General features: G+C 45.8%; 1 protein-coding gene across 2 annotated transcripts in view; it reads left to right on the top strand.

Moving 5' to 3' along the window:
* Positions 1-14867, top strand: part of LOC121001262 (opioid-binding protein/cell adhesion molecule homolog) — a 260055-nt gene that overhangs the window by 209961 nt on the left and 35227 nt on the right. For both annotated transcript variants that reach the window (XM_040432257.1, XM_040432264.1), the window contains exon 2: positions 5963-6195. In XM_040432257.1, the coding sequence (XP_040288191.1) occupies positions 5963-6195 (233 nt within the window). The remainder of the gene's footprint in view (positions 1-5962; positions 6196-14867) is intronic.

Below are 14867 nucleotides of genomic sequence, written 5' to 3'. Positions count from 1 at the left end.
ACCTCCAAAATATCATATATTACAACATGAGTATGAGACAACCATTCATTCCACAACTTCTCAAACTTCTGAGGACATCCTCTCCTTGCAAACACCCCCCTTTCCAACGTCAACATATCATGCACCTTTCTCACAAACTCCTCCGATGTTGGCGGACTCCCCCGGATCCACCAACTTCCTAGCCACATACAGCAGCCTCCCCACTGCCACCTTCACCAGCTCGCTCCCTCCAATATCAGTCACATAACCCAGCACACATACCTTAGGGTCCTTTTGCAACCTCAACTCCAGATTGCGATTAAAGCAAAGTCAACACTCCGTCCCAGAAACTACTTATCACTGGACAAGACCAAAGCATATGCAGCAGGTCTGCTCCTTCCTCCATACACTTTGGACATTTGTCATCAGTTCTAACACCAACTTTCCGTAAAAATACCGGAGTTTTATATACTCTGTGGATGATGAATAATTGTGACAACTTGCCCTTAAAGACACTCTGGGAACTACCTCCAGTATATCTGCCCACTGATCTTTAGAAATGTCCCCCAGATCATCCTCCCATTTCCTCATCCTTAGAAAACATTCTTTTAATGGATTTTTTCTTATTAGAGTACTTGGTAAGTCGGATTACTAGAATAATCGATAGCTGCAGCCCTAGTCCCTTGTTTCATCTTGTCTGATCATTTTGGTTGTGGCGGCATCAAGTGCCGTAAATCCCTGCTGCAGTCTAATAATATGACTTCATAGAACAGACTAAATAATATCACAGGGGTCGCCCTGAGAGGAAAGGTATGTAAGAACCTCATGGATGTGAATCACAATCATCTGATGTCAGATGACCTAATATGATATAATGGCAAGGCACTATGCACCTCCAGCCTCACCAAAAGGAACTTTTCCCATTATGATCCATATCATATTTAGTAATAGTAAAGGTACTTTCACACTAGCATTATTCTTTTCCGGCATTGAGTTCCGTCCTAGGGGCTCAATACCGGAAAAGAACTGATCAGTTTTATTGTAATGCATTCTGAATAGAGAGAAATCCGTTCAGGATGTCTTCAGTTCAGTCTTTTTAACTTTTCAGGACGGAGATAATACCGCAGCATGCTGCGGTTTCATCTCCGTCCAAAACTCTGGAACACTTGCCGGAATGCCGGATAAGCATTTTTTTTCCCATTAACATGCATTAATGCTGGATCCGGCCCCGAGTGTTCCGGAAAAACAGATCCGGCATTGCGGTCTGCGCATGCTCAGACCGCAAAAAATGTGAAAAAAATAAATGCTGGATCCGTTTTTCCGGATGACTCCGGAGAGACGGAACCGGCATTTCAATGCATTTGTCATATGGAACAGGATCCTGATCCGTCTGACAAATGCCATCAGCTTGCATGCGTTTTGACGGATCCGGCAGGCAGTTCCAGCGACGGAACTGCCTGCCGGAATCCTCTGCCGCAAGTGTGAAAGTACCCTAATAATGAAAATCTGTGTAGATCATTTGCATATGATGAAGTAACAGATGGAACAAATGATACAGTTAATTATAGTTACTGTCAGTGAAAAGTGTCCCCGTCACATCCCGCTCACATGTAAAATCCTTCAAACCATCTCCACTATGTATCAATCACCTTATCAATGCCAAAAATCACCACCTGCCGGATGGTAAAAGCCTAGAAGAACGCGTCTCATCATTCAGTGCTCACTTATAGTTCCTTTACTGTATCCATATACGCGAGAGAGGAAACCGCATAAGAACCGGTTATCGGTTATTGAGGGATCAACGTCTGATTCACCATCGCTTCAGGAGCCCTAATATAACAGAGCGACCTTCATTACAGGAAGGGTTAACGGACTCCATAGGTTTACATGTACTCATCAGTTAGGTCTACTGTATATATGGGCTGGTTACGCCCCTCTGCAAGAAGGGAACTGGTGAAGATCTATAGGAGGCCGCTGCACATAAGCTTCTCTTACATTGTACTAATCCATTCACTTAGAGCAGGATATCTGTAACAGCCGATCGATCCTCACATGGCGTTAATGAATTTAGGATAATGCCACCTTAATCCTCCCTGGCTTTCTGGAGACTCCCCAGAGCTGGCTGCACTCACAGCTTTACACGTTCTCCGAATCCTCTTAAGACGACCCCTAACTCGCCTCCTTCCCTGGTTCTACAGAGCAGTTCCCTCTACACATTGTCACGCTGACTTGCACAGTGATTTTCAATCGTAGCTGCACTTTAGCTCACCCCAGAGAAGGCCACATATAATCCTGAACGATTGCCAGTTAGATATTAGCCTCTGCTGGTTCAGTGTCTGTATAATCAACTACAGAATATTCTATGGAGAGAATGGAAACGTTGGACTCCAACGACACTAATCACTTTTCTGCTATTGTCAGCGCTTGTGTTGTATGCAGGGTAAATCTATAGATGGTCATATGACTGTGGCCCATATTCTCTTTCCTTCAATTGTATGGGGGCTGTTGGTCAGTTAAAACGGACAAAATAGGACATGTCCGCTATTCATGGGCTGTTAAAAAATATGGCCGTGTGAATACTCCTAAAGACTATCATTGTTCTTAAAACGGTCGTGCTACGGTCATTAAAAAAAAAGGTCCGTCAAACGGCTGTGTGAATGTAGCCATATATAGGATTGTTGGCACATTACAGGCTGCGTCATATGTCAATTCCAGGATCTGGTGTGGTTCTCCTCCATTGTTACGTTCTGGGTTCTGTATTGAAATGACCAGTTCAGATGAGGTTTTCAGCTCCATTTAATTAAATGACAGAAGAACACTTTCCTGCCTGGGCAGCAGATGCGCGGCTTACTGAACACAAGCTGGACTTTCTTCAATTTTCCGTCCTCTAATTCACTTCTGTCACCACTTTGGGGAAACATGCAGCGCTTAAGAGCAGGAGAACTAATTCCGGAAAGAGAGAGAAAAGGCCATTACCTAGTTTTAAAAAACATTTGTGCTGCGAGGAGCGAAAGTTCCTGACGCGTTTCAATGTGTGTTATTGAGTGGAACCTGCGCTGCCGGGGAGCAAGCTCAAAAGCCGGAGCATAGAAAGTGCACGGCCTCGATCTGCTCCTGGTGCTCATTGAAGGCTGCATCTGTACAGAGAAGAATAATCACGTTTCCAGCAGAGATTCTAACAGCTTCCAGTTGCTGAGCCCTGATCAATACCAAATGCCAAACCAGCATCATAGAGGGATGGACTGGTTGCTGGAATATGATGGGTTAATGATGGACGCTGGGTGCTGATTACTGTGTACACAGACTTTGGACCCCTTCAGGCAGACCATATTAGAATAGTTGCCTAAATTTTCAATTAAAACCATTAAAGCCCCATACTGTAAGCTGACTATGCCACCCATTGAGAGCGTTTGTTAAAACACTGTATACCAGCAGTATTTATATGCCTTTTGAAAGAGTTAAAGGGTAACTGTCAGGGGCGTCATGCTGCCCTTATTGACAGGCTCATTGGTTACAAACAACTATGTTTTACTTAAAGTGCACATTGTTTAACCTGGTTTAAAAATGAGCCGGAGTGAGGATATGAGTCGTGAGGCAGCATCCTGTCCGACAATACTTCATTTACAGGTCGTCTCCCAGATGAGTGAAAAGAAGCTTCCGCTTTTCAGAGCTGTTTGTAACCACGGAGCCTTTCTGGAGGGCAGCATTAAGCTCCTGACAGGTTCCCCTTAATACAGCTACAGAAAGAAAGCTGTTCTACATTTAGAATCAGCGATGGATATGCCGAAGTTATGTAGAGGCTAGAGCCTCTACATAAATTCGGCGATCCACCACCAGCTATAGGGCTTATTAAGACCGGCGCCTAAAACACCACTCTTAATAAATGTGCCCCATAGAGTCTACTCCAAGAGGTAGCAGCCTGGTGCGTTCCCTGCAATGAAATTCAGATCCGTTATAGTGGCTAAAGAGTGAATACCAGGGGACCCCCAAGATAACGTCTTTAAGTCAAATCCACTGGTTGCCGCAGTCGTTCTATACCCACCACCATAACTCCTGCCTTTGCCGACTATGCATTTCAGTACAGTAGAAAAGTTATGCTATCTATTGGTTGGGATAGTTTGTAAATTTTTTACACATAATTTTATCACAATTTGGGACATTTTGTTGCATTTTAGGTCACACCCCCTTCCTCAAGCGGGTCTGTTAACATTGGCCAAAATTCACCACTTTTTTAGAAACATTTGCCAGCATAGCCACTTGTCATACAATGCATAAAATTAGTAGATATAATGGAGTGCTCATCAGTTAGGAATCTACATTGAACAAAAGTACACTTTCGGTTTTGCTCCCATTTTGTGTGAGCTGAACTCAAAGATCTGAAACATTTTCCACATACACAAAAGACCCATTACTCTCAAATATTGTTCACAAATCTGTCTAAATCTGTGTTAGTGAGCATTTCTCCTTTGCCTAGATAATCCATCCCACCTCACAGGTGTGGCATATCAAGGTGCTGATTAGACAGCATGAATATTGCACAGGTGTGCCTTAGACTGACCACAATAAAAGGCCACTCTGAAATGTGCAGTTTGATCACACAGCACAATGCCACAGATTTGAGGAAGCGTGCAATTGGCATGCTGACTGCAGAATCTCTACCAGAGCTGTTGCCCGTGCAATGAATGTTAATTTCTCTATCATAAGCCGTCTCCAAAGGCGTTTCAGAGAATTTGGCAGTACATCCAACCGGCCTCATAACCGCAGACCATGTGTAACCACACCAGCCCAGGACCTCCACATCCAGCATGTTCACCTCCATGATCGTCTGAAACCAGCCACCCGGACAGCTGAAGCAACAATCGGTTTGCATAACCAAAGAATTTATGCACAAACTGTCAGAAACCACCTCAGGGAAGCTCATCTGCATGCTCGTCCTCATCGGGGTCTGGACCTGACTGCAGTTTGTCATCGTAACCGACTTGAGTGGGCAAATGCTTACATTAGATGGCGTCTGGCACATTGGAGAGGCGTTCTGTTCACGGATGAGTCCTGGTTCAGGGCAGATGGCAGACAGCGTGTGTGGCGTCATGTTGGTGGGGTGAGCGGTTTGCTGACATCAACGTTGTGGATCGAGTGGCCCATGGTGGCGGTGGGGTTATGGTATGGGCAAGCGTATGTTATGGAAAACGAACACAGGTGCATTTTATTGATGATATTTTGAATGCACAGAGATACCGTGACGAGATCCTGAGGCCCATTGTTGTGCCATTCATCCACGACAATCACCTCATGTTGCAGCATGATAATGCACGGCCCCATATTGCAAGGATCTGTACCCAGTTCCTGGAAGCTGAAAACATCCTAGTTCTTGTATGGCAGCATACTGACCGGACATGTCACCCATTGAGCATGTTTGGGATGCTCTGGATCGGCGTATACGACAGCGTGTTCCAGTTCCTGCCAATATTCTGCAACTTCGCACAGCTATTGAAGAGGAGTGGACCAACATTCCACAGGCCACAATCAACAACCTGATCTTCTCTATGCGACGGAGATGTGTTGCACTGCGTGAGGCAAATGGTGGCCACACCAGATACTGACTGGTTTTCTGACTCCCACCAGTAAGGCAAAACTGTGCACATTTCAGAGTGGTCTTTTATTGTGGTCAGTCGAAGGCACACCTGGCATTATTCATGCTGTCTATTCAGCACCTTGATATGCCACACCTGTGAGGTGGGATGGATTATCTCGGCAAAGGAGAAGTGCTCACTAACACAGATTTAGACAGATTTGTGAACAATATTTGAGAGTAATGGGTCTTTTGTGTATGTAGAGAATGTTTCAGAAATGAGTTCAGCTCATGCAAAATGGGAGCAAAACCGAAAGTGTTGAATTTATATTTTTGTTCAGCGTACAAACACCATATATAATATCAAGTATATTGAAAAGTTGTATCTTTACCAGATTCTCCTTCTCTCTGCAGGTGCATGCTGGACAACAGAGTGACCCGAGTGGCCTGGCTGAATCGTAGCTCCATTTTATACACCGGCAATGACAAGTGGTCCATAGACCCCCGTGTGGTACTTCTGGCGAACACCAAAGTCCAGTACAGCATTGAGATCCAGAATGTGGGCATTTATGACGAGGGACCTTATATCTGCTCCCTGCAGACAGACAATCACCCCAAAACCTCCCGGGTGCACCTCATTGTACAAGGTGAGTTTGAAGCTCATCACTAAGTCAGTTTTAGATGGAGTAAAGCTGTTGTTTAACCATCAAGTGCTTTAGGTAGTACTCCTGCCATGTCACCCGCTATACTGGAGAGAAGCCAAGAGTGTGCATTATATTCCTGTGGCACAGTAGCCTGGCTCATCTGTATACATCTATATACATCTGTATATCTATTTTATTTTCAGTAATTGTCAGGTATGCGAGTGTTGATGGACTCATCTCCCATGACCTCACGTCACTTGTATTTGTGTGGCTGGCCTCCATGATGTCACCTTCCTTCACGCTTCGCGATCTCATAAGCAGAGAAATCTGTTTATGAGTTTGAAATGCTTCATCTCTCTTCACCACCGAGTCTAGGAGCAGCCTTATAAATAAATCCTTAAACTACAACCGAAGAGGAATATTTCATGTCTACCCTTGTACATTCCCTTGCAACTTGTGTGTAGAGGTCAGGTACAGAGAAAGATAAAGAAAGGGCAGTGCAGTATTCCCCACCACTGGCTCTCGAGTCTCCCATTAATCACTGGCACCAGAGTCAGAACCATATGACCTGGGGGTGACACCAGGCTCCTCTTAGATTTTCATCTATACGACTCCTGTGTAACAGACCATACACCTCGCCATTTACTAGCTCACATCTCAGAGAAATGCTTTCTGCTATTTGCAGACTGAATTACTGTTTCCATGGAAGAAGGTGTACACAATAAGCACAGGGGGCGAGCATTGCTTTTCTGCTCACTCATCCCTGTAACAGTGCATGATATGGCACATACAGATGCTTAACTAGATGCGTTAACTAAACTAGTTGTGTTAGGTCGACACCTTCAATTGCTTTTCAATGGCTTTTGTTACAGGATATCACAACAAGTTAAGAAATTTGAGTTAAAGGGGTTTTGTCACTTCAGCAGGTGGCATTTATCATGTAGAGAAAGTTAATACAAGCCACTTACTAATGTATTGTGATTGTCCATATTGCCTCCTTTACTGGATTGATACATTTTCCCATCACATTATACACTGCTCGTTTCCATGGTTATGTCCTCCGTGCAATCCAGCAGCGGTGGCCGTGCTTGCACACTATAGGAAAAAGAACATAGGCCAGAGCTTTTTCCTATAGTGTGAAAGCACGACCACTGCTGCTGGATTGCAGGGTGATCGTAACCATGGAAATGAGCAGTGTATAATGTGATGGAAAAAGGAAACAAGCCAGCAAAGGAGGCAATATAGAGAATCACAATACAATGGTACAGGAGCATTTCTAGGGTCTCAAAAGAACGGGGGCCAAAGCCCCAATGCATATGGCCCAATTTTCTAAGTCGACCCCCCTTCCCCACACACACACTCTAGAACTAAAGAAATTTTATTGTACTTGCTATACAGCTGTACAGCAGTACATACCGCACACATACAGTGCCTCCCAGGTGACGTCTCCTCTGATGTCGATCTTCTCTGTCATCATCTTCTCCATTCGGTCCGGACAACTTCTTTCAGCCGCACCTCGTCTCTGCGGAGTTTGACACATAGACATCTTAGCTTCCTCACTTTTCTATCATCATCCCCCAACCTGAAGTCCTTATACTGCTGCTCGCTGTGCTCCCTAATACCCCCAAATACTATCCTGAAGAAAACTTAGTCCTACCAATAGTAATTCTCTTCTAGAATGCCCTGATTAGTAATACTGCCCCCTACAGTTATAATGCTCCCCGAGTGCCTCCATTAGTAGAAGGGCCCTCCAGTATTAATAATGCCCCACAGAGTGCCCAGTAGAAATAAGGCCCCCCTATTGTTACCCCAGTGGTAATAAAACTCTCTACAGACCCCTCAGTAGTAATAAGGCCCGCACAGTGCTCTTAGTAGAAATAAGATCTATAAGTCACTCCTATAGAGCACCCAATAGTAATAAGACCTACAGTATTAATAATACCCTCACAGAGCCCAGTAGTAAAAAGGCCCCCATAATTGTGCTCCCAGTGGTAATAAAGCTCTCTACAGACCCCTCTGTAGTAAGAAGATCGCTCATAGTGCTCTTAGTAGAAATAAGGCGGATCCATAAGTAACTCCTATAGAGCCTCCAGTAGTAATAAGAAAGCCTATAATGTCACCTGTATTTAAAATGCCTCTACAGTGCCCCCAGTATTTATACCAACCCTACTGTTATAAGGCTGGCTCTGAAGTGCCCCCAGTATTTATAATTCCCTCATTAGCAATACTGCCCCCTACAATGATAACGCTCCCCAAGAGTGCCTCAATTAGTAGAAGGGCCCTCCAGTATTAATAATGCCCAGTAGAAATAAGGACCCCCTATTGTTACCCCAGTGGTAATAAAACTCTCTACAGACCCCTCAGTAGTAATAAGGCCCGCACAGTGCTCTTAGTAGAAATAAGATCTATAAGTAATTCCTATAGAGCACCCAATAGTAATAAGAACGCCTATAATGTCCCCTGAATGTAAAATGCCCCTACAATGTCCCCAGTATTTATAATGCCCCCTACTGTTATAATGGTCACCCTGAAGTGCCCCCTGTAGTTATATTCCTCCATTTAGTGCCCTCAGAAATTATAATTCCTCAGCCCCTCCACCATACAGTCCCATGTAAATATTATTTTCCTCCCTCTGCCATAGAGTCCCATGTAAATAACATCACACCATCTCTCCTGCCCCCTCTAAAATATAGTCTTATGTAAATAACATCACACCATTTCTCCTGTTCCACCCCAATATTCAGTCCCATGTAAATAACATCACTTCCTCCCCCAGCCGCCTTCAACATACAGTCCCATTTAAATAACATCATCCCTCTGCTTTACTACAGCTGTACAAGCAGGAGATAAAATCCACAACTAGAACATCTTCAGGATGAGAGCATCCGATACATCTCTAATTTCTGGGAATCAAATACTCAACCAATAAGTGATAATGACCAATCAGCTCTGGTGTTAGTGACAATCCCTCTACAGTAAACAGTACTGTCTGCAATAATTCACTTTATATGTAATTGCAGATCTCATCCTAGACACAAATCATAAATTTTCCTGCCGCAGAGCAAATGCTTTATGTTATTTATGAACAACCAGACCAAAGGTCCCAAGGAAATCACTATATAGATATAACTGGAAAACAGAGCAACACTCCAAAATTGTGATAAAAAGGATGTGTTTATTCACCCATAGGTGACGCGACGTTTCGGCTCCAACATGAAGCCTTTCTCCAATACTGGTTGGTGCTGCCATAGTTTCATTTATATATATATATATATATATATATATATATATACTGCGACACAGTGAGAGGTTTTGTCTGGGAAAACAGGTATTTTCCTCCCAGCATGTGCTGTTGGGGTGATTTACAGCCAGGTGAGGTCAAATACCAGACCGGATTTTAAGTGCTGGTCCGGGTTTTGGCAGCACCTGGCTGTCCTTAAATAGGCAGCTGGGCTCAGAAGTCAGGTCTCTGTGTTGGCATCTGGGAGCCTTGTGTCTGGATGAAGGCTTGCTACCTGTTTGGTGTGAAAACAGGTTGGTGCTGCTATCAGCAAGGACTCTTTGAGGCAGAATTGCCGCATGGTGTGAATTACCACCAACACCGCAAAGTGACTTTTTTGTTTGAATATGACTTGTTTTGTCACTTGCCTAAAGTGTGAATAAAACACTAAATTACTTGATCCAAAGAACTTGTTGTTGCCTCTATACTGCGTCCGCTAATCCTGTCTACCAGAGCGAGTCCCCACAATTGGTGGAGGATGCTGGTAAGAGCAGTGAGGCTGGCGTGAACACCAATATTTTTGGTTTCTGCATTTTTCAGGCACGGTTGTATGTCGTACATGCAACCAGCTGTATTACATCCAGTGCCCCACGACAAAATAAAGGCTGTTGTGAATGCCCTCATGGAGGCTAATCTGCAGCAGCGAGACCAACCTGCAGCAACGCGAGGCTAATAAGCAGCAGGATACTAACCAGTTGCTGCTACAACACGTGATGGCTTTGCAGACAGCAGGAGCAACCTCGAGCGTCCACGATGCCCGGAAAGCAGTCCATGCTGCAATTCCTAAGATGACCCCCGCAGACGACATCGAAACCTACCTGGCGATGTATGAGAAAAGCTACCCCGTGACCAGTGGGCTGAGGTCGTCGCTCCGTTCCTGTCATCCGATTCCCAGTGGGTGTATTTCCACTTGCTGGACGATCAAGCGGCCGACTACCAGAAAGTCAAGGGTGAGATTCTGGCAAGACTGGGGGTGAATGTGTTGGTCCGGGCCCAGTGGGGGTTCAACCCGACTGAGCCTGCAAGACCCCAGTATTATAACTTACTTCACCTCTTGCAAAAATGGCTACAGCCTGACGTTCTGAGTCCCACTGCTATGCTGGATCGTCTGTTAGCCGATATGTTCTGGAGGGCTTTGCCATACCCTCTCCAGCACTGGATCGGTCAGGTGTCTCCTGGCAATGCCCTTGAGATGGTGGACCTGGTGGAACGCTATGAAGCTACCAGGAATCTAAAGGAGGGTTCTGTTGGGAGGGGAGGGGGGTCGGCAAACCCCGGAAATCTCCTCCACCCCAGGCCCGGAGATTTGAGCCAATAAAACCCGCCCTGGATGTACCCACGGCAGACCTGGCTCCGATAGTCTGCTGGCGGTGTCAGGTGCCTGGCCATGTAAGGGGCTGACTGTCCCCATCAGGTTGAGCCCATGGACACTAGCTATGGCTACCGTCAGTTGCTATATGCCAGGAGGCTGTGTGCAACAGGTACCCCAGAGTCTCTAGATCATTTGTGCCAGGTGGAAGTGGGAGACACTACGGTGGAGGCTCTGCTGGACTCGGGGAGTCTGGTGACCCTAGTAAGGGCTACCCTAGGGCGGTCCACTGAGTATACAGGCCGGAAAGTCGGGGTGATGTGCATCCACAGAGACTTAAAGGACTACCGCACCGCGCTAGTGTCTCTAACTACAGTGGCCGGTAGATGGACCCACGAGGTGGCTGTCGCCACAAATCTACATTATGAACTCATAATAGGGAGATACTTCCCGGCACTGTGGCCTGCTATGAGAGTGACTGATACCCATGAGACATGGGTAACCCTAGCAGAGTGGCCCGGCTCAGGGGGCAGACCAGAACCCTGGGAACCTGAGACCGAAGGGCCAGCAGTAGGGGTGACCACCTCTTCGTGGAAGAGGGGGAGACAACCCCGCTAAGTGTGATGGTGGGAGACGCGGAGTACTTGCCGCAGGGTCCTGAATTGGCAGACCTCAGTGTCTCTGGGGATCATTTTTGTTCCACCCAACGTCGGGACCCAACCCTATTCCACGCCTGGGAAAATGTATTAGTAGTAGATGGTGAACCACAACATCCTGAGGCAGAGTCAGTGTTTCCCCGTTTTGTGGTTCATCAGGATATGTTGCATCGGGTAAACCAACTACGGGGTGAGCCAATTAAACAGTTGGTGGTCCCCAAGGTTTATCGCAAGCTTGTGTTAGATCTAGCCCACCAACACGTTCTCGGGGGTCATCTGGGGCTGCAGGAAACTCAGGATCGTATTCTACAGCGGTTTTACTGGCCCAGCATATTCAAAGAAGTGGAAGAGTTTTGTATGTCTTGCCCGACCTGCCAGGTAACTAGCCCCCAGCCATATTTCCGTAGTCCCCTTGTACCTCTCCCGATTATCGAAGTACCGTTTGACCGAATAGCTATGGACCTCATAGTCTCAGTACCGAAGTCCGCCAGAGGGCTTTAACACATCTTCGTCATTCTAGACTACGCCACTTGGTACCCGGAGGCGGTGCCACTGTGACATACCTCGGCCAAACACATAGCTAAGGAGTTAATGGAGATGTTTTCCCGAGTAGGACTACCTAAAGAGGTTCTGACCGACGAAGCGACCCCTTTTATGTCAAAGGTGATGAGAGGACTCTGTAAGTTGCTGCACATAAAACAACTCAGGACGTCTGTTTACCATCCGCAAACGAACGATCTGGTAGAACGGTTTAACCAAACATTAGGAAATATGTTAAAAAAAGGTAGTGTCTAAAGATGGGAAGGACTGGGACATCCTTCTGCCCTATCTCATGTTCGAAGTGCGAGAGGAACCCCAGGCCTCTACTGGGTTCTCGCCCTTCGAACTGCTATATGGCAGACACCCTCGCGGTCTATTGGACGTGGCCAAAGAGAACCGTGGGAACAACAACCCACTCCACATAAAAGTGTTATTGAGTATGTTACACAGATGAAAGATCGGATAGAGACAGTGCTGCCTCTAATTAGGGAGCACATGGAGGCAGCTCAGCGAGCCCAGTCGGGTATATAATCGGCAGGCTCGGGTGATCCGGTTTTGGTTCTGGTGCCGACCGTGGACAGTAAGTTCCTGGCTAGGTGGCAGGGGCCCTATGAGGTACTTGAGAAAATAGGAGATGTAAACTACAAGGTACACCAGCCAGGGCGGCGAAATCTGGAGCAGGTTTACCATGTGAATTTACTCAAACCGTGGAAAGATAGGGAAACCTGTACAGAAGACAGCCCGCGGCCGGGTTTCTAGGAGAAGATGTACCGGCCCCTCTGTCTGATGCAAGAGAGGTGGCTGCCACAGTAAAAATTGCTGACCGCCTCTCCTAAACAGACTCAGGAGGCAAGGGAGTTCGTTAGTCGGAACACGGATGTGTTCTCGGACCTCCCTGGACGCACTTCCATAATCCAGCATGACATTGTCACTGAGCCTCAGGCATAAGTCCGATTAAAACCATACCGGGTACCTGAGGCTCGGCGACAAACCATATTGGAGGAGGTGCAGCTAATGATGCAGCTAGACGTCATTGAGGAGTCAAAAATTGAGTGGGCCAATCCTATAGTATTGATAGCCAAGCCGGACGAGATGTTGCAGTTTTGTAACGACTTTCAAAAACTTAACAAGGTTTCCAAATTCGATGCGTATCGCATGCCCCGGGTGGATGAGCTCATCGAGAGGTTAGGACAAGCCCAGTATTTTTCTGTTTTGGACCTCACAAAAGGGTACTGGCAGGTACCCTTAACGGAGGCTACCAAAGAGAAAACTGCCTTCTTCACATCTGAAGGGCTGTATCAATATCAGGTCTTACCCTTTGGTCTGCATGGAGCCCCCGCCACTTTTCAGCGCCTAATGGACATTGTGCTTCGTCCACATCGTCGGTACGCTTCGGTTTACGTGGACCATATTGTCATCCACAGAAAGTCCCCTACCCAAAGTGCAGGCTGTAGTGGACTCCTTTTGGAATGCTGGCCTAACCGCTAACCAAGGTGGATAAAAATCTATGATTTAAAAAATAATAATAATTAAAAACTGATTTTTTTTAATTTAAATCAGATTTTTTTTTATATAAAATGCTTTTTGAGGAAAATATATTACCATCCAAAGGTTATTCCATTATGAAATAAAGATCCGTTTTTTATTTATGTAGAATAAGGCTGTATATGTTTAATTTTTTAATTCCATTAATCCATTCACAATGTCATGCTCTTCCAGAGGTTTTTGTAAGATTATTGGGCAGTTTCTCTGCCTATAAGATATTATCACAGATGCTTGGTTTACTTTTGCAGTTCTCAAAACTGAATTTGAATCAGCAGAGATCACATGCCTCTTCTTCACAGCAAAAATGTTATAACATGAACAGAGTTGAGAAAAAGACCTTAATCCTAACTTCTACAAACCTATGAATACAGAATCAACCTAATCAAACTAATTTGAAAAGTTTTTATTCTAAAAATCTTCATGTACTTGCATATTATAAGTTATACCAGCAAGAATTAGTCTTTATGTAGAAAACTATGATTTAAATCAAGCCTTACTGACTAGTGATTTAAATCAAATCCACCCTGCCGCTAACCCCAAAAAATGTGCGATAGGGTTAGAGGAGACTAAGTACCTGGGGTATGTCATTGGGTGCGGAGTCATCAAACCACAAGTGAACAAAATAGAGATGATACGGAATTGGCCCCGACCTGTCACCACTATGCAAATAAAGTAATTCCTGGGAATAGTGGGATATTACATGAGGTTTGTTTCCCACTTTGCTACTCTAGCCGCGCCCTTGACAGGACTCTTGAAGTGACACAAGTGGATGGTTCGCTGGGATGATCGGGCGGAAGAGGCTTTCCCCGCTTTGAAGTCGGCCCTGTGCGGGTCCCAGGTTTTGGCGATGCCCGACTTCACAAGGGAGTTTTTAGTACAGACCGATGCCTCCAAAGTAGGCCTCGGTGCTGTACTGTCTCAGGAAGTAAACGGGGAGAAGCATCCCGTTGTCTTCCTCAGCCGTAAGCTCACCCCAGTCGAGACCCGGTATAGTATAGTGGAGAGAGAGTACCTGGCTATCAAGTGGGCATTAGAATCTCTCCGCTAATATTTACTGGGGAGATAATTTACTCAAGTAGATAAGGCAGGTCAAGGACAGAAATGCCCGGGTCACCCTATGGTTTCTCTTCCTACAAAACTTTAAGTTTTCGGTGGAACACAGGGCAGGCCGGTTACAGGGAAACACGGATGCCCTGTCCCGGGGACACTCTGGCATGTGTTCACCCCCTCAGGGTTGAACAAAGGGTGTGTCTGGGGGGGGGGATGTGACACAGTGAGAGGTTTGGTCTGGGAAAATAGGTATTTTCCTCCCAGCATGTGCTGCAGGGCTGGTTTACAGCCAGGT

Source organism: Bufo bufo, chromosome 1 (genome assembly GCF_905171765.1).
Source record: "Bufo bufo chromosome 1, aBufBuf1.1, whole genome shotgun sequence".
Classification (NCBI taxonomy): domain Eukaryota; kingdom Metazoa; phylum Chordata; class Amphibia; order Anura; family Bufonidae; genus Bufo; species Bufo bufo.
The sequence above is the reverse complement of the archived record's forward strand: the minus strand, read 5'-3'. Positions and strand labels throughout refer to the sequence as shown.